The 18,503-nt window shown below is 34.7% G+C and overlaps 2 protein-coding genes across 4 annotated transcripts in view; one reads left to right on the top strand and one right to left on the bottom strand.

The window, feature by feature from the left end:
- Positions 1-11,907, bottom strand: part of LOC105195059 (ribosomal protein S6 kinase alpha-5) — a 49,416-nt gene extending 37,509 nt beyond the window's left edge. Inside the window, exon 1 of the mRNA XM_011160278.3 lies at positions 11,179-11,907. Coding sequence (XP_011158580.1) covers positions 11,179-11,281 — 103 coding nt within the window. The 5' untranslated portion in view covers positions 11,282-11,907. The remainder of the gene's footprint in view (positions 1-11,178) is intronic.
- A 497-nt stretch (positions 11,908-12,404) lies between these two features.
- LOC105195062 (iodotyrosine deiodinase 1) lies at positions 12,405-18,490 on the top strand. Of its 3 annotated transcripts, none has more exons than XM_011160280.3 (4): positions 12,405-14,293; positions 17,064-17,270; positions 17,576-17,892; positions 18,165-18,490. In XM_011160280.3, exons 1-4 carry the CDS (start codon positions 14,227-14,229, stop codon positions 18,348-18,350), a joined length of 777 nt encoding a protein of 258 aa, XP_011158582.1. In that variant the 5' UTR covers positions 12,405-14,226; the 3' UTR covers positions 18,351-18,490. The 3 variants fall into 3 exon arrangements, with proteins under 3 accessions (XP_011158582.1, XP_011158581.1, XP_025986209.1); XM_011160279.3 differs by lacking the exon at positions 12,405-14,293 and adding an exon at positions 14,624-15,700; XM_026130424.2 differs by lacking the exon at positions 12,405-14,293 and adding an exon at positions 15,740-15,791.
- The last annotated feature ends 13 nt before the right edge of the window (positions 18,491-18,503 follow it).

Here is an 18,503-nt window from a genome sequence, read left to right as displayed (position 1 = left end):
ACCACAGAGATACCAGGTGGTGTTGAGCAATTCCGCGATCGTTTCGCGAGCGAACGTTCACGCGGAGGGACGATGTCGAAAACTTGGTCGGGTGTTCAAAAAGAAAGGAAATAAACTTGGCTTTCACTCGAAACGCGCGAGAGATCTTCTCAATCTCGCGTCCTCCTCGCGAAAGCAAGACACTGCGTTGCGACGAGATTATCACGTGCACCACATATGTACCGTAATGCGAGCGAATTTCTACGAGACGCATACGAAAAGTCACACGACGCACTCTCCACGCAGGATCGTTGTGGACTGAGTGAGGAACCTGACCGACGGACCCTACACGAGCCGGAGCGCTCACTCACCCCACTCCGTCCCGTCAACCCTCCCTCTCCCGCCTCCCGGTCGAGTAGTAACAGCTGATTTGGAAAACACCGAGGCCCCCTCTGCAGGGACGGCCTCAGCGCAACGTCGTGCCCCGTAATTACATAACGCCGCGACTCTCCGACGTTCATCGTGCAAAAAGAAATTTTGAGAAAATCCAAATTATATCTAACTAGTTGAAAAATTAATACGGTAGAACCTCATTAATTTTGGCCCTCTATAATATCTTTGCATTCCTTCACAAACAGTAATCGTACCCCTTCCTTTTAGAAAATGCCCTCACCACAGCACTTTGCTCGCGCAAGTACATGGTGATTGGTGGACTCGTGCTGTGGTGAGGGTATTCTATAACTTTGGCATTCCCCGCTCTTATCGCCCCATGGGGGTCAAAGTTAAGGAGACTCTACTTAACTTTTAATTTTACTTAGTTAATTTTTAACTTTTATTATGTTTAGGTATGTTTGAAACACATAAACTTTAATTCATTAACTTTTTTCTCAAGTTAAAAATTTATTTATGTAAAAGAAAAAGTACATTCCCGCATGGAAAACAATATTTTTTGTTATTTCATAAAACTTAATTTACAAATAGAATATTAAATGCGTTTGATAATCCATACTATAGTTGTGTTGAATAATTTAACTTTAAAAACTTAGGAATTTCAAATTTAATATGAATACTCTTCAAAATTAATTTAATTTAAGTTAATTTAATCGTTACATAATTTTTAACTAAATAGTTTTTGTGACGTTTACGTAATTAAATTAATTTTATAATCCATTTGACTGAATTTAGTAAAAAAAAAAAATTAATTTATCCAACTCTGATAATGGTCATTGCGCATGTATCGTATACATCGGTAGAAAAAAAATATCATTAAATTGTGACGTAGAATTTACACGTTTCTCAGTGCATAACACTTTTATTTTTAGTTTTTACTTCGATACGCGTACTAACCACCATATCCATATTAAATAGGTTGGTATACTCAGTATAAAGCGATTTAATACTGATACAGTACTTAGTACGCATATCAAAGTGCTCAGTGTAAAGCTAGGTGTTTGCCTCCGTGTGCACTACGCAATATCGTATTTCGTTTCATGTAATTAATTTAATTAGCTGAACGAAAGATATGTCACCGTACACCGAATATATTATAAAAAATGATACTTAAAATCATATGATCAACAAATATAAACATTTTTATTATAAATCGTATTATTGTAACACTTTTCGTATATAATTTCACGTATCATGTTTAATAGTTGTCATGGTGAAATATGAAAATTCGAGTGTTTCGTAGTGATTTGATATTATCAGTTGAAATAATTATGTGAAATATTAAAACAGAATTTTTTATAAACGATTTTTGACGATAGCTATTTTTTCACCTAAAACGAAAAAAAAATTGAGGGAGAATCCGAGATCGTATGGTATTTTTCGAAAAATAGCTGAAATTGTTTCACTAATCTTTTTTAAAATATTATTAATAAATTATTAAAATAAAAAACTAAAAAATTTTTTAAACTTGTAAATAATAAATGTAAATAAAATTTTTAAATAAATCTTATCATTGTCAACTTATTTTTTTTTATAATAAAACTTTTATAAATATGTTCGGCTATAGAATTAAGTAAGATTCAACATTTTTGGAACATATCTGTGCGTATTTTGAAAGATACCGTGAGTCTGAAGCAATATCATTGAGCGCTAGTTTTGTCTTTCACATACTTTTTCGAGCGGATGTTGACTCGCAAACGGTGTATACGATACACAAAAGTTGTCTGTTGAAATGGGCAAAATAAATCGCTAACTATAGGAAGCGAATACTATAGGAACGTGTATCACAACCGAAACTAGTTGCTGACTTTTTGATGGAATTTTGCGTCTAGTTGAAATTCTCTTTCAAAAATTCATCAACAGGACAGGGGGTCGAATTTGAATAGTCATCGGACGTCAAAATAGAAAAGAAAAACCTTTTGGTGCACAAATAATTAATGTTTAACAGCATGACGCAATAACGACCAGACAAAAATAATAAAAAACAAAGTATAATAATATAAAAAATAAATATAATAAATTTTCTTGGAGAAAATATAATAGATTTTAAAAGATTTTTTTCTTTTGTAAAAGTCATATTTTCGAAGAGTAAAGTACGAAAAATATATAAGAAACATTTAATATCGCAATTTTTATTTATAGAAATACGACTTACGGAAAGACAGTTTACAAAGAAACATTAAACAGAGGCATAGAATTATTTGATTTGCCATTTACAATCGTAAATTTACAAGCGGATAGTGTGCTCCGCTTCAAACGCACGAGATTAAAGTTCAGAAAACCATCGTCATGCTCGAACTGGTTTACCTTTGACCTCTAGTAAATATTTCATGGGGCTTTAATGGTAGTATAATAGTATAGAATGTTTCCTTTAGTATAACTTTCAATTTGCCCGAATGATTTTCATGCCTGAAGAGTTTCGTGATCATTGTATTAAGCGCGTGATGCGTATTTAACAAATAATGCAAATGATGCTTTTACTGATTTGAAATTATCCTGTGTAGAGATTATAATAAAACTATTATATATATTAAATGTTACATACGTACATAATGGTAAGTTGTAAATGTAAAATTTTAATAAGAATTGGTATTTGTTGCAAGCAATAATTCACAAATTTGTTAATCAATGCCAATATACGTCTTTTTTTCAATAAAATAAAAAATATGCTTCAAATTATTTACTAAACAAAAATATTGTATCTATATTTTAAGCGTTTAAACATTTTAAAGTAAAAAACGATAATTGTATATAAAGTATTAACGATAGTTGTAACAGAAGATTATATTTAATTACATTTAGCGAAAACGATGAACCGAAGATTATAATAAATTCGTCAGTTGGTGTCGGTCGAACTTGCTTTTCGACAGCTTTGGTAGCTACAATAAAAGTCACGATTTAACGGTAATGTTTGCGATCGATTAGATAATATTCATGCACAGGTTTGTCTCCAGGAAACGAACATCGATGGAACCAACCGGCTTCGGCGATATCGTTTATCAAAATGTCCGACTATGAAAACGACGTGGCGGCCGGTTTCGTGCTGCTTCTCATCTTCAGTGAGAACAGGATTCGCGAGTGCGCTCATAAGAAAATTTAATCATATTTCGCGTGGGAACTATTCCCAGTGTGACTATTCCCAGCATTTGGTCATCCGTAAATAGAAAGAAAATTAGCAAATACTATTCTTTACGCTATATCCTGCGGTCTAAAAATTCGCCTCTGACTTACCGAAAGTAACAACAGATCAGAATATAACGCGGAACATTAAGCAGAAATACTACGTTATCGAAAATTAAATAACACAATTATATTAAATAAATTATATTAAAAAGTTCTCGCATAGTATTATGAGTTAAGCAGGATTGAATAAGTTAATATATATATTTAAAATTAAGTTAAAAAAAAGTTGATTGGTTCATAAAATTAACTTAGCTACGTTAAAAATTACGTGAACAAAATATTAACTGGTTAAACGTTACATTAAAATTAAATTAATTCAAATTAAAAGTTAATTTTGAAAAGCATTAATCATTAAATTCGAAATTCTCAAATTTTCAAAGTTAGATTACTCAAAACAATATTATAATTGATACAATTATAGTGCCATCAACAAATTCAATATTTTATTTGCAAATCAAAAATTAATTTACGTAAAATAACAAAAAAATATTGTTTCTTCTTTGGGAATGTATTTTTTCTAATTTATTTCTTTTACAATAATCCGTTATATTGGATTAACGAAATTAAAATACGAGACTAGAAGGCCTGTAGTCAGTCATAACGGTTCTTGGTGCCGAATAATGTTTTTAATTAAAAAGATTATTATTCGGCACGGTCCTTCTAGTCTCGTGCTTTCTTTTTCTTTTACATAGATAAATTTTTAATTTAGGGGAAAAGTTAATAAATTGAAGTTAATGTGTTTCAAAAATAACTAGTTAAAGTTAAAAATTAATTAAGCTGAATTAAAAGTTATGAACTTTTTAACTTTATTTAACTTTTAACTTTTTAACTAGTTATTACCTAATCCTGGATTTATGGAGAAGAATCTCGCAAACATGAGCACGCTTAATGCTGCTCGTTGCCGTAAATACTAAGTATAAGCGAAATGTAAATTGTTGAGAGTAGCTTCCCTCTTGTAGAAAACGATTTCTCAAGGTATAATAAATTTCGAGAAATTCGTAAATAGCTACACGATGATTACGATGAATCATCAACAAATAATCTTTTCTGGAGTGGGTCTGACTTTTGAGAAATTCCAGTCCGCCGCATTACATTATAAACAAATGGTTATTTTTTTTTTTAGCTTCAATTAGTCGTTTGCTGTCTCTTAATTTTAAAATATAGAGTTAGTATTTCTACAAGCGACGAATGCTGTGACTCAATCCATATCTTCGTATTATAGTCCTCTTCATCTCTTTTTACAGTTTTTGCTCGTAAAAATTCATAATTGTCGAATAATTGTCGAATGTTAAGTCCACGTGCCGCCCAGGTAACATTTAAAATTAAATGTCAAGTATATAAAAAGTTCGAAGAGAGATCTGGGTGAGCGAAAGCGCGGAGAGAGGCGATGAGAGGAGCGAGGCGGAATGCTCCTCAACGAGTTCGAGTGCGTTTTAACAGGTGGCGGCACAACGTTTCTGCCGCTGAATAAATAATCGGCTACGTACGAGGCAACGTTGAAACCGTCGAGATACGCTATAAGCTTTAATCGTTGGCACCGCACCGGTCCACGATAATATTACACCCTGCATTACGATACCGTGCTAACGACAACGACGCTAGTACGTTTAATTGTATCTCACGTGATCGTCGCACTCAACTCTCATCCTCCTTTTCACCCTTTCTTTGTTTAAGACGGCACGCGCAGAGCATTTCTAAGTTAAAATCAGAAATTTTATCGCGATAAAATAGCAGAGTTATGGCGCGTATCATCTTAGCGCAGTTATTGCAACATTTTCATCAATTTGTGATGCCATTACTATGCAATAGTTGCATAATAATGCCTATCGGGGCGTAAAACGTCTATTTGCAATGCCTTTCTTAATCGACGATTCTGTGGCTAGATAAAAATGCTGGAGGAAGCTAAAAGTAAAATTTTTCTTCGTCTGTTCGCTTCGTATGAACGGCTTAATTATTGTGTGAAAGTCTTTTTTTTGAGAGAAGGTTTTGCCTTTCGTTCCTTTCATCGTTACCGTCCTCTCATTGATACCTGAACAATGTTATTTCTCTTTTACAGAATCAGGTATCAATAAGAGGACGGTAATGATGAAAAAGTTAAAACGTAACCTTCTCTCGAAAAAGGACATTGTTCGCTGTCTTTTCTAAAGAGATAGAAAGAGTGTTTTAAAGCCTGAATCTAGCTTATTTTCAAATTCCTGCGATCGTTGTCAACAAGATAAATTGCTGCATGGAATACGAGCAACGAAGTGAAGAATGAGCTCGTAACAATTAAGAAATGAAACAGCAGGGTTTCCATTGACACGCACAAACCAAAGCCGATATTGCAAGGTCATTTTCGTTTTTACAGACAATAAGACAAAAAGGGAAGATGTTTTAATAGTTTCAATATATATTGTGTCAACATTCGCATACGGATGTCTTTAAGAATCATCTAGAATATTCTAGAAAATAAAGACACAAGGAATGAGAAAAAGGACAACCTACTGAATTTTAGAAATGTGAGATCACAAAGTAGGAACCGCGTAACTTTCTTTTAAAGCAAAAATGTGAAAAATGAAATTTTTTTTATTACACTGAAGTTAATGAAAAAAATCTTTTATCTTTCCACCCTAAGAAAAAAAATTACATGATCGGAACCCGGGATTATTTCCACAATTTCTCGATATAAAACGTAAAGAAATAACTCTTCTGCACAGAAAATTAATATTTAATCAATCATATTGCCTCATGTATAAACAAAAACATAAAATCTATACAAAGTTTTTTAAAGAATTTGATAATTTTAAACAGACATAATTTACTTATGTGTAGACAATTTAATTTTAGGAAGAAAAACATATTCACCATTCAATAATAATTTTCATAAGTTCCAAGGAAAAAAGTATCAGAGAGGAAAAAACAATATTTTCAAACCAAAAATTAACACAATTAAGCGAGAAAAAACGCAATTCTTTGGTTGATGCGAATCTTTGCGCCTAATAATGTATGTGTAAATTTTTACAATTGTTGTTGCTCATTTGTTGTTCTCGAAACACAGTTTTAAAACTGAAATACAAAATGTCACAAATTATATTGACAAGCAATTTAATACTACTTTGATGCTACCAAACATCTTAAGAATGTCACGTGTTAAAGGTTATTACTAAAAATTTTTTAAGTAGAAAGATATTCGACCGTTATTGTAACAACAGAATTTTTAAATTTCGTAGATTATTCTATTATTGCGTTTGAGTGTCTGTATAAAATTCTCTTATCGGTTTAAAAAAGTTATTTAATTTTTTACGAATAAACAAGTAAAGAAACGTCAATGACGATCAACGCTGAATCTTGATGCGTACTATTATTTTACATATAAATCTTGAATATATTTCCAGATTTTATAAACTGCGCGCCAAACAGCGCGTCGACTTGAAACGCAATTCATAAACTGAAGCTAGAAAATAATATTACAAATTAAATTGATCGTCAATTTAATAACGAGGTCACCAGCACCTTAAAAGAAACAGTAAATAATTTATTACGAAGAATATTAGCCCAGTCAAAGTTCGAATCTAGAACTTACCACATGTCATTAGTCATTAGTCGAATTGGTATAAGGGAGCTGGAACCCTCTGGCTAGGGTGATACTTTTCATAATAAATTATTTAAAGTCTTTTAAAGTGTTGGTAGAAACGTTATTAAATTGATCAGTTTGTGATATTTCTAGTTTCAGATTATGATTGCTCTTCGAGTCCGACAAAGCGTAGTTTACAGAAACTAAAAATGTGTTTAAGGTTTACACATAAAATAATATTAGACACCAGCCAAGATTCCAGCTTTGATCATAGTTTCTTTACATATTCATATTCATATAGTCATATTTATATAATTATACTTAAACGGTCTAGTTCAAATTGTTATTATTATTTTTGTTTGCTCTTTGTTATGATGTGGGACTGCGACTTATTTGCAAATTTGATGAGAAAGCAGCTTTACAAATTAAATCAAATTTTTACATATTTTAATAAAGCTCTAATAAATACTTGTACAAAAGTTCATTAGGATCTACTTGCTTGTTTAAAAGTTATTTACCTAAGAGTTCAGCAAAATAAAGTTATTTTTACTGGATAAGTCGTTACAAGCCAAATTTTTCATTGTTTTCTTCTTTGCAGTTGACCTTCAGAGCCAAAATTTGGATATCGAGGGCCAAAACTTTTTATCATTGAATAAGAAGAAAGTGAAAAAAAATCTGAGAAAACTGCAGTTTTTAAAGTTCAATAATTTATAGCTAGTATTGCAGTACCAAAATATTCTTAAAACATTGTAAAGAATTTAATGTGAAAAATATCACTTCTGTTAGGATTCGAACCTAGATCTCCCTACACCTTCTGTATATAAAAAATTAGAATTTTTAAGACTATTATTATTGAAACAATCATATTATACTCTTTAGATAATTATTGTAACGTTAAAATAAAAATGCACATTTAAATTTGAATAATATAACATTTTGCTAAAATATAAGACTATCAAACTCTTCAAAGAAAAATTTTTTATACTTTTGTATATATGAGACAATGTATATAATGCCTAAAAAATAATCATTCTTATAGATATCTGAAAGATATCTTATTAAAGATACCTTCAAAATATTTCTTAAAAATGTATAAAAGTTTTTTAAAAGATGTTTAAAAAGATTGAAAAATGTTAAGATTTTGTTGAAAATAACTTTGTGGAATTTCTAAAAGATATCTACACGTTAAGAAAAGATCAGTTACAGCATCAAGAATCTGCACCTATATGGCAGCTAAATTTCAGCTTATATATAGCTACAATTCAGCTGTCATATACAGATTTTTGCTGATTCAACTTACTGTAACTAATCTTCTTTTTCTATACATGGACATCTGAAAAACATCTTAAGAAACATTTTCAAGATATTTGTCACATGTCTTTCAGCTTTCTAAAAGATCTCTTCAAAATATCTCTGAATATCAAATAATATTTCAAAATGTATTGTAAGATATTTTCAATTTTTAAGTGGATAAGATGGCCACAGCACTCCAGGATGCTGTCATAATACAGGATTGTGTCAAATACAGGATTAGAAAACTTGTTTTAAAAAAGAAAAATAACATCCATAAATCTTAAAGTTCGTTTTTTTACATTCCTCTATTTTCGATTCCTCTATTTTCAGTTCCTCTATTTTAATTAATGTAAATTTAGAACATAAAATACTAACGAAAAATATAACGATAATGATAACATTTTTGGGGGATTTTGTCAGCATCCTGTCTACCTACTTGCTGTTTACCTTAACATTTTTATCATCTACTTACACAAAGGTTATGATCTGAAAGATATCTTTGTGAAACTTTTTGAAAAGATGCCAGACATCTCGAGATATGGCAAGAGGCACTTTATAGAAATTTAAAAGACATCATTTTGTTTTTACGTGAGTGATTGTTGATTTGATAGAGGAAAAGATAGTATTATGGCTACGTAGACATCACAGCTATCCCTATTATCTCTATTATTAGGTAACGAATTCTAACGATTGTTTATGAAATCATTTGTTTAATAACCCGCCATTATTTAGTGGCAATAATATGTCAATACACAATAGTCGACAATTATTATAAGGCATTTTTATTTTTCAGCATTTCGAAACTTTATCACATTTTAATATTTAATTTGAATATTTAATTACTCGTATCTCCTCATTGTTTTTAAATTTGAGCGTATTGTTATATACTGAAAAAAAAGTATTAATTTGATGAAATTTTTCAACCTAATTGAATTTCTTCAGTTTAAATATTTACATATTTAAATTATATTACATTTAAATATATAAGTATGTAGTTAAAGTAAATATATAAATGCTAAAGTATTTTTTATATTTAAGTCAAAGGCATAAATAATTAAACTGAAAAATTTAATCGAGTTAAAAAATTTAGTCAAGTTAATAATATTTTTTTCTCAATGTTTAAATGTACGTATACATATCAATAGTTTTTTTCCTTTTTATTTAACTTTTTACTCGGCTGTACATATTTCAAGTTATGCAAAATTATTCAATAGCATAACATTTTATTAATATGGCTACTTAAGCGAGATTTGCATATCAAAATATTTCTTCGATAAATCGATTGTCAGTCTACCATAGAAGATGTGCAATTTAATGTTAAACAAGGATAAAAAAATATCTCCGATGTTTCTGAATGCTAGAAAATTCTAAACAATGGAAAATTAGAAATATATAATTTTGTAACAAAGTGATGTGTATTTTTTAAAATAAATCAATTTTTTAAATTTATTTTGGGGGTGGCCGTACCACTCTATTTTCTCTTCCAGCCATTATGCAGTGTCGTCACATTTTTATAAATCACGTCCCGAGTAATAAATATTTCATAACTTTGAGTCTAGAATTTATTGAAGAACATTTTGACGAAACCGTTCAAGCTTTAACGTAAAATATTGATTATTAACAAAGTTGTTGAATAAAATGCAAATGGTTGCGACATTACTACCTTTTCCTGCATTAAATTTCTTTTCTGCGCGGAAACTCGTGCCGAGAGTGTTGGCAGATGCAGGGTACTCGAGAGAATGATTTTTGGCGCTGGGACAGCATTTTTGACAGATCAGACCCAATTTCTAGAATGGCTGTCTGATTATGTTTACATGTTGCTGTACGGTTAAATATAGAGAGAGCCTATTTACCTAGCGGTGGAAAACCACGCGCGCGTGCTCTCGCGCGGAGGCGATCACGACGCATCATCGAGAGCGAGAGAGAGAGAGAGAGAGAGAGAGAGAGAGAGACCGGCACAAGTTCTCCCTTTTTCTTTTCCTTTGTCCTCTTCTTTTTCAGAAGGGGGAACAATTTTCAAGGCGCGAGAGAAGACGAAGCCGGACAGCCGGACGGCGCTGCAAAAACTTTGCTCGTCGCAAAGTTTTAATTTTATGCCGTGTCGCGCGCGTGTCAACGATACAACGTTGTTGTCGACGGCCACGTACTGCTATTCGAAACGTCTATAAGCGCCGGCACCCGATACTCTCTTTCTCTCTCGAGATTACCCCACGGGCTAGCTGGTATCGAAGTGCAAAACGCGGCGCGTGTGTCAAACGCGATTGCATAACGCAGCGTCGCTCGATCGGTGACATTGGGCAAACGGGCCCGATCATCGAGGCGCGATGTGATGCATCGCGTGAGATACACTTATATTACTTATAATATACAAATTCGCGTGGAATTTCGGGCGCGAGTTCTCCGAATGTGCAAAGTGCGAACGGAGCTAGGATATCGCTCTTTCTCTCTCTCTCTCTCTCTCTCTCGTGCGGTTCAGCGAGATATCGCATTGTCTGCTCCGACAAAGGTCAATAAAGATCGACACTTACTCCAGGTAGAACGTCAAGCCACAAGAACATCATAATGACGTCATTATGACCCTATTTGTCACTTAGAGGTGAAGAAACGTAACATCCTTTCGACATGATCCTGCGCTGTCAGCGAGTGCCTCTCGACGTCATTGTGACTCGTTCTACCTGGATACAGGTCACGCCAAGTGACAGAGGTCGAAGTGGACGTACCAAATATCAACTCGTGGGTGACCGTCTGCTCCGTGCTGCTCCGTGGCATGTCGAAGGCCGGTGGGGGTGGCGGTGGAAGTGGCGGCTGCATGGCGTTCTCCATACCCTTTCTCTCCTTCGCTCGCTCGCTCGCTCTCAGTCGCCCCGTCTCCTTCCCTCTTACGCCGCGCACTTGTCACCGTTATCGTCCGTGTTCCTGCTGGACGTCACGCTCGGGAACAAACTCGATCCGCTCAATCGACGCGCATTTCACGGTAAGGCGGTACGCCCATATCCGCGTCGGGAAACGTCTCTCTCTCTCTCTCGATCGCGCTACTCGTTGCACACGTGTGTCCGTTCCGCGCGTGTACCCGCGGCCTGCACGTACACGTACGCGTCAATGTATATACGTTGGCGTGCGCGCGCGAGCGCGCGTGGTATGTGCGGAGTACGGCGATAATACGGCGTAGAGAGGAGCGCGAGAGCTCCGATTTTTGCGCGTGCAGAAGGTGCAGCTGGAGCGCACCGGCGGGGCGCCTCGTCTCGCCGCCGTTCGTCGTGCACCACCGGGAACCGCTCGCGGAAAGTCACGGTTAGCGCCTCGTCGTCGTCGTCGTCGTCGTCGTCGTCGTCGTCGTCGCCGCCGCCGCCGCCGCCGCGTGCAGCTGTCAGCGGCTCTTTTTACATGGTCACCTCCGCAGACCGCCCGATTCGCCGCGCCCGAATGGTGCGGACGGACCCGCAGCCGTGTCGTCGGATCCGTGCACGTTTTCGCTACTGCGCGCTCCGCGCCTTTCGCGCAGCCGCCACGCGCCGCCGCTCATTGGCCGCCGCGCGCTGACCGCTCAGGCCCGTACCTGTTCGTTTCCGCGGGCCCCCTTGAAAGGAGGGAGAGCTTGACGCGCGGAAAGCGTTATTTCACCTCCAATCAAATGCGCCACGTTCCCGTTATTCTTTCGACACGAAGCACGCTTACAAAATTTATCTTCAATTTAACATATATTGCGCATGTTCCAAATAGTACACTCAAATGTTTTTGGTTAATTTAACGTAAGATAAATATGATGGGAATTAACGCAAGTGTTATGTGAAAAATGAGCATAAAAAAATTTGGATACAATTTGGAAACAAATTATAGAAACATATTTCTTTATGTACTGATACGTACATTTTAATCATTCATGTTGGAATTTGCGTTCCAAAATTGCATTATTTTTATGCTATTTGTTTACCAATAAACTGTGTTATTTTAACACTAATAGGGAACAGTCGATAACTGTCTCTCGTCGATTTTGATGAACTTTTTATGTTGTAAAACAATAAAAATATATTAGACTCATTTTTTCATCTGCTTATCTCGAGGTTTAGGGGTTGCAACACTCCCTCAAAAAAAAAGGATTTTTTTGTTTTTAACGAATATCTTTGAAGTTACGAGGTATATGAAACAATATTTCATACCAAAGTCTTATAACTTTTTATACTATACATATAATTGTTTTGTGTTCTACATCTACAACATATCTCTTGTAATACACGTTGAATAACAATTTAACACAATATATTCAAATCATGCTCTTTATGTTAAATTAACTCGAACGTTAAAATTTCACAAAAATTTTAACAGGTTTTAATATAAAATGTTTTCTGCTGTTTACGTTCGATGGCGTATATTCGTATAACGGTGTTATTTCTGCCGTTTCTGTCGTGTGTATGTACGTACACATTACGTCGCCGGCGATACATCCAATGGAAATCGCTCGATTCTGAAGCGTTAATCGAAGTAATGAGGAATCCACTTCAATTGTCCCTGTTGTAACATTTGATACGTATTTCGTGTGATGTGATAGACAGCCAAATTCCAAGCCAACTGCTGTCCGCGTATCGGACATTTGATGTCAAAATAAATTAAGTAAAGGCTAAAGGGAAAGATACACGATAATGCAGTTGCACGCAAATTAAATTTGACCGTAGTTTCGCCAAGCGGAATTTGAGTTTGTTTTGAAAGTCACTCTCCTTTCGTCGTCGCTGAGTGCTTGGTACGGCCCTGCTCTCGAGGATTTCGTGCGATTTCTTATCTCGCTGCTTTTTGTCTTGCTTTTTTATTTTATATATACGAAGCAGCTCCGAAGTGTCGAACGCAGCTTCTGATATTATTTGCTTCGATCATGAAAAAGCTACGCTGCAACCGCAAGCCGGAACATCTGCGACTATCTGTTCGCGGAGGAGAGGGCTTTGTATACTGCGTTCTCGTTAATTCTATGTATCGATTTTTCCTTATTGATAATCAAGGTCAACACGACACGCGTTGCATCACGTTCCGATCGTAAAACGGGAGAGAAAACAAGAAAATACGCTGTCAGATTGGTACACGAATGAAGAAATTAATTCACTAATCACTAATTAATTCACAAAACTAAAGGGAAGGAAAACATACCGTGATCGATAAAAATGTACTTTATCTTTCAACAGGATTATTACGATGCTATCCTGCCTCGAGCCAACTTTCCCGTGGAAGTTTCACACAGAAAATTTTTTCTACATATTTTATAATAAAAGAATTTATATGAGAAAATCTCGCGTTAATATTAATATTTTCTCTCATATTAATATTTTCCTGTTCTTCCTTTTTAACGTACACATCGACCCGTTGCTGGGCGAAGTTACGTGCATGTAAACCGAGAATGTAAAGTTAAAACTATTAGAAGTCGCTGAAAAAAATATTTTTCGCGGTTTCGCTTACACTCTCGGTCGTCGTGTTTTCAGCAAATGAGGAAGTGACGCGTTTAAGATGTAAATGAGATTTGCTTAGGTGCAAATTTACAGATTTTAACAAACCGAGACAGCTGTCGTTAGAATACAATCGGGAAGCCAGAAGTTTATCCACGAAGTTTAACAGAGTGACACAAACATCGCTGATCAAGTTGCTGCCAAATTCGCGTATTATTCGACCGCATCTCCTCGATCTCCTCGATCAGTTGGCTACCGAGTCGTATTACAAAATGTGAAACACATAGCAAAAAAAAGGAGGTGAAGAAACGAACGTCATTGAGAGATGAGATCTGGAACAGGATGGAATCTTGTCGCTCGGACTTGCTTTCTCATTTCGCCAATTGGCGCGTAAATACTGCCGCATTTGGTAAATACTGCATGCGTCGCAATCTTCGTTACCTTTGTTTAAGAAAATATTCTTGCTTTCGGTACCATCCTTATATCTTATTTTAGAAATTTCTCTTGGAAAGAGTACAGAAGCTATACATTGAAAACTTATTAGTACATTTATTTCTTGACAATTGAATGTTCTGTACAAATTTTTGTAAAGATTTATAGGGAAACTTTTAGTTTTAAAATGTGATGTAGCATATTGTGTGTGGCAACTGAATGATGGATGAGTGTTTTAGCTCCGATTGTATATCAAGTACCCTTCTTAGTTAATTTCTATGCTGAAGTAATAAATAAATAAATAAATAAATAAATAAAATATATATATATTTATTTATTTATTACTATATATAATATATATAATATAAGTAGTATTGTGCATGTCAAATTCGTCGATGCGAAATCCGAGTCTATTTTAAACAAACAGCGTATTATGATATTTTAATCCTGTTTATATCTTCACTTTCAACCCCTGACTAATTTCGTTTTCGACAATACCACTTCAAACTTTACGATCTTACGATTACGAGTAAAATTTTGTTTACGAGCAATAAACAGTCTTTACTTATCGTTTCGAAGAGCCCTTGTAAACAGGCGAGAAGTTATTTATCCCTTCAAGGTTTGTGATTTTCCGTTTAAGAGCAAACAAGATAGTGAATGTAAACAGAAGGCAAGTAAGCTTCTTTCTCTCGTTGGCCAGCAATTTCATAACAAAGCTGCGATAAATATTTCGTAACAATATTGAACGTCGATCGTTCAAAGTATCATTATAAATGTGAAATGTGATACACGCTTTAATCTCCGGTTTGGCAATGAAGACCGCTTAAATGAGCTGTACAATCGTCGGATCGCATGAATCTTCTCAATGTCGAAAACAATAACGAAATTACTCGTTTATCTTACTGCAGCGCTCGTAATAGGAAAGTTAATCGCGATCACTCGACAGATTATATTTAATCATTCAAGAGTGGAGAGAATCGGAAAGAAAAATTCCGTTCTTCTTTCCCTTCCCCTGATGGGTTGGCGCTTGAACAGTATACACTCTGTTTTTAAGTGACGGTAAACGCCTGATAAATTGCATTCGACATCATTTTATCTGCTCACGCGATTGCAGTATGATCATTCCATTCGATCAGTATAGGTGCACCAGTAGTGAGTAAAAAGTCGGCGCGATAGATTGTCCTCCTAGTGCGTATAGAGATGTTCGCCGAATATGTGCCTTTTATAAGCAACTACTTCTATCACATACTCTTCATTGTCGTTTCGTTAGTTTTGTATGAAAAGTTCTTTAGACAACCGACCGAGAGAAAAGTGACGGCGCAAAGTGGGACGCATGCATTCACGGCATCCGACGAATCCACGGATCCGACGGACTCGAGTGAAAGTAATGTCACAGCGAATATTTCTGCGAGAGAGACGTTGAGTGGAACGTGATTGAATGATCAGATTTGCTTTGTTTAGAAAAACAAGAAAGCGTAAGAACGACGAAAGTATATCAATATTCGAGGCTGCTTCGTTTGAGATCTTAAAATCAGCCATTTTGTTGTGGTTACAGGATAATTTTTTATATATATATATATATATATATATATATATATATATATATATAAAAGAATACGAATAAATTACTATTAAACTTAGTAAAATGTTGAGTTTTATCAAAGCTAATCGTATTCGGCAATTATCAATTTTATGTAATTAACTCAAAAGAAGTCATAAAAACTCAAAACAGTCAAAATGACTTCGTGATAGTTTATTAAATTTATAACGGTGGATTTTATAAGATTTTCTGCAACTTTTGTTGCAATACGTAAATGATAAAATTGATTTGACAATTTACTTGCCCCTTTCATTTCTTACTTACACAAAATTATCTTACGTACAATAATATATTTAAATAGTAAAACTGAACATTATACATATACATAAATCGGTTATGTAGCGTTAAAAAGAATTTATTTCGCGATTGCATACATGATTTGATTATTATTCTGCTTTTAAAAAGACAAGAATCCTACAATTCTTCTTTTGTTCTAGAATAACTTTATTCCGTCAGAATAGATGACATAATAGTCGGATTTCGCTTTTTTTTTTCTCTCTTATTTTTCATCAATTCATCTGTAAAATATACAGCCACAGCTAAAAACATTAGACGCCTATATTTTTTTAAAAATATTTTTAACTGGAGAGAATTTGAACAGAAATAAAACGAAATCATGCAGAAATCATGCAGAGGCTTAGAAGAATAAAAATTCAAATGAAGATATGAGAGAACCACGCAAGGTCGCTTCGTACTAAATTCTTAGATATCTTAAACAATTAACAAACGTTTCGACCTCGACATTAGATCGGATCATCCATATACGTGTTTTGCGCAATATTTAACTTAGAATGTTTGAGATATAAAAATATACAGTTTAATCAAATTGCTATTGATAATCGAAGTCTCTCGTAGATACAATCGATTTATCAAACTGAATTCCAATATAGTCATTATCGATTTATCGAGCTGAATTCTAATAGTTATTATTGTATTAAAACATTTGAATTGAAATGTGAATTATGTTTCCAGAACCTTTTAAATTTATGTATAGTGTGTACTGGTAACCAATGGAAAACAAGATAAACGAATTCCAGATAAAGAAACATAGACGCGTAATACTTTTGGCCAAGGCTGTATGTCGAGGTCGACATGTATTCCTATAACAATATTTCGATAAGATAAATTGTTTCGTATTACCTTCCAGAAGAGAATGAAAAATCGCTCGAGGTGGAGCCTGCTTTACCACGTGATCTCAAGCATATGCCGTATCACTACGTTCGGAAATCCGAAAAGGAATTATTAGCTCGTGCGTTAGAATTTTATCATATAACTGCAGCGAGACGAACTTTAAGATTTTTCAGCGCGGATCCGGTTCCGAAGGAAGTTATTCGTGAGATTATAAGGGCCGCAGGTACTTTTCGGTGACACTTGTTGTCAAGTAAAATCTCTTTCAAGATTCAAGTTCACGATTGAAAAATTAAAATCCATTGTTTCAGCCTTTTCAAGCTGTAAACAGATATTGCAGAAATTAAAAAAAAAAATGTCAAATAATCCATAGAATATGCGTTAAAATACTAAAATTAAAATTGAATACCGTCGATAGTGATCCGAGAATACTGTTAAGTGTTTAGAATAAATTATCCAAGATTTTGCTCGAAGACACCCAAGTTCGCATTTCGTTCCTTCCAAGTTACATAACACGTTTCCCTTACTTAGGTACTGCTCCCAGTGGCGCGCATACGGAGCCATGGACCTTCGTTGCGATATCCAATCCGACTACAAAATCGCAAATCAGAGATATTGTGGAGCAAGAGGAGGAAATCAATTACAAGAAGAGGATGGGCATAAAGTGGACCACTGACTTGTCCCCGTTAAAGACCAATTGGATCAAGGAATATCTCACAACGGCGCCGTACCTGATCCTTGTGTTCAAACAGACTTACGGCATTATGCCAAATGGACAGAAAAAGATTCATTACTATCATGAAATAAGCGTTTCTATCGCGTGTGGAATTCTCCTTACTGCTATACAGGTAAATTTAATTTCTTGCAACAAGTATTACGAAGTATTTCAAAAGAAATCTTTTATCTAAAAAGGCTTCTTTTATAATTTACAAAAAAACGTATATTAAAATAAATTTATTAAGAAAAAAAAATTAGTATTGATCCGAAAAATGATTCCTGATCGTCAAACATGTTTACAAAGTTTTGAAGCTCTTCGTAACGAAGGTTTGTGAATTGTGATTTGTCTTGCATAATGATCGCATTTATAATTAAACTTATTGCATATCACTCTTAAATATAGTATGCCGGATTGGTGTCCCTTACATCTACGCCATTGAATTGCGGACCGGCTATACGCAATCTCCTTGGACGTCCATCCAACGAGAAACTCACGTTACTCCTGCCGGTCGGTTACCCAGCCGAAGACGCCACTGTACCCGATTTACGGCGAAAAGATCTGTCGGAAATCTTGGTCGAGATCGATTAACGGAAGTATAAAACGCAATTAACATACGCCTTACTGTGTATCATTCGATGCGCCGGAAAAGAAATCGAAAGAATATCTCATGTTTCTTTGTGAAAAAATCGAGAATGGGAGTATCTGGAAATAAATAAAAGTGCAACAAGTATTTATGTTAAT

The sequence above is a fragment of the Solenopsis invicta genome, chromosome 7 (assembly GCF_016802725.1).
Source record: "Solenopsis invicta isolate M01_SB chromosome 7, UNIL_Sinv_3.0, whole genome shotgun sequence".
NCBI lineage: Eukaryota > Metazoa > Arthropoda > Insecta > Hymenoptera > Formicidae > Solenopsis > Solenopsis invicta.
The sequence above is the reverse complement of the archived record's forward strand: the minus strand, read 5'-3'. Positions and strand labels throughout refer to the sequence as shown.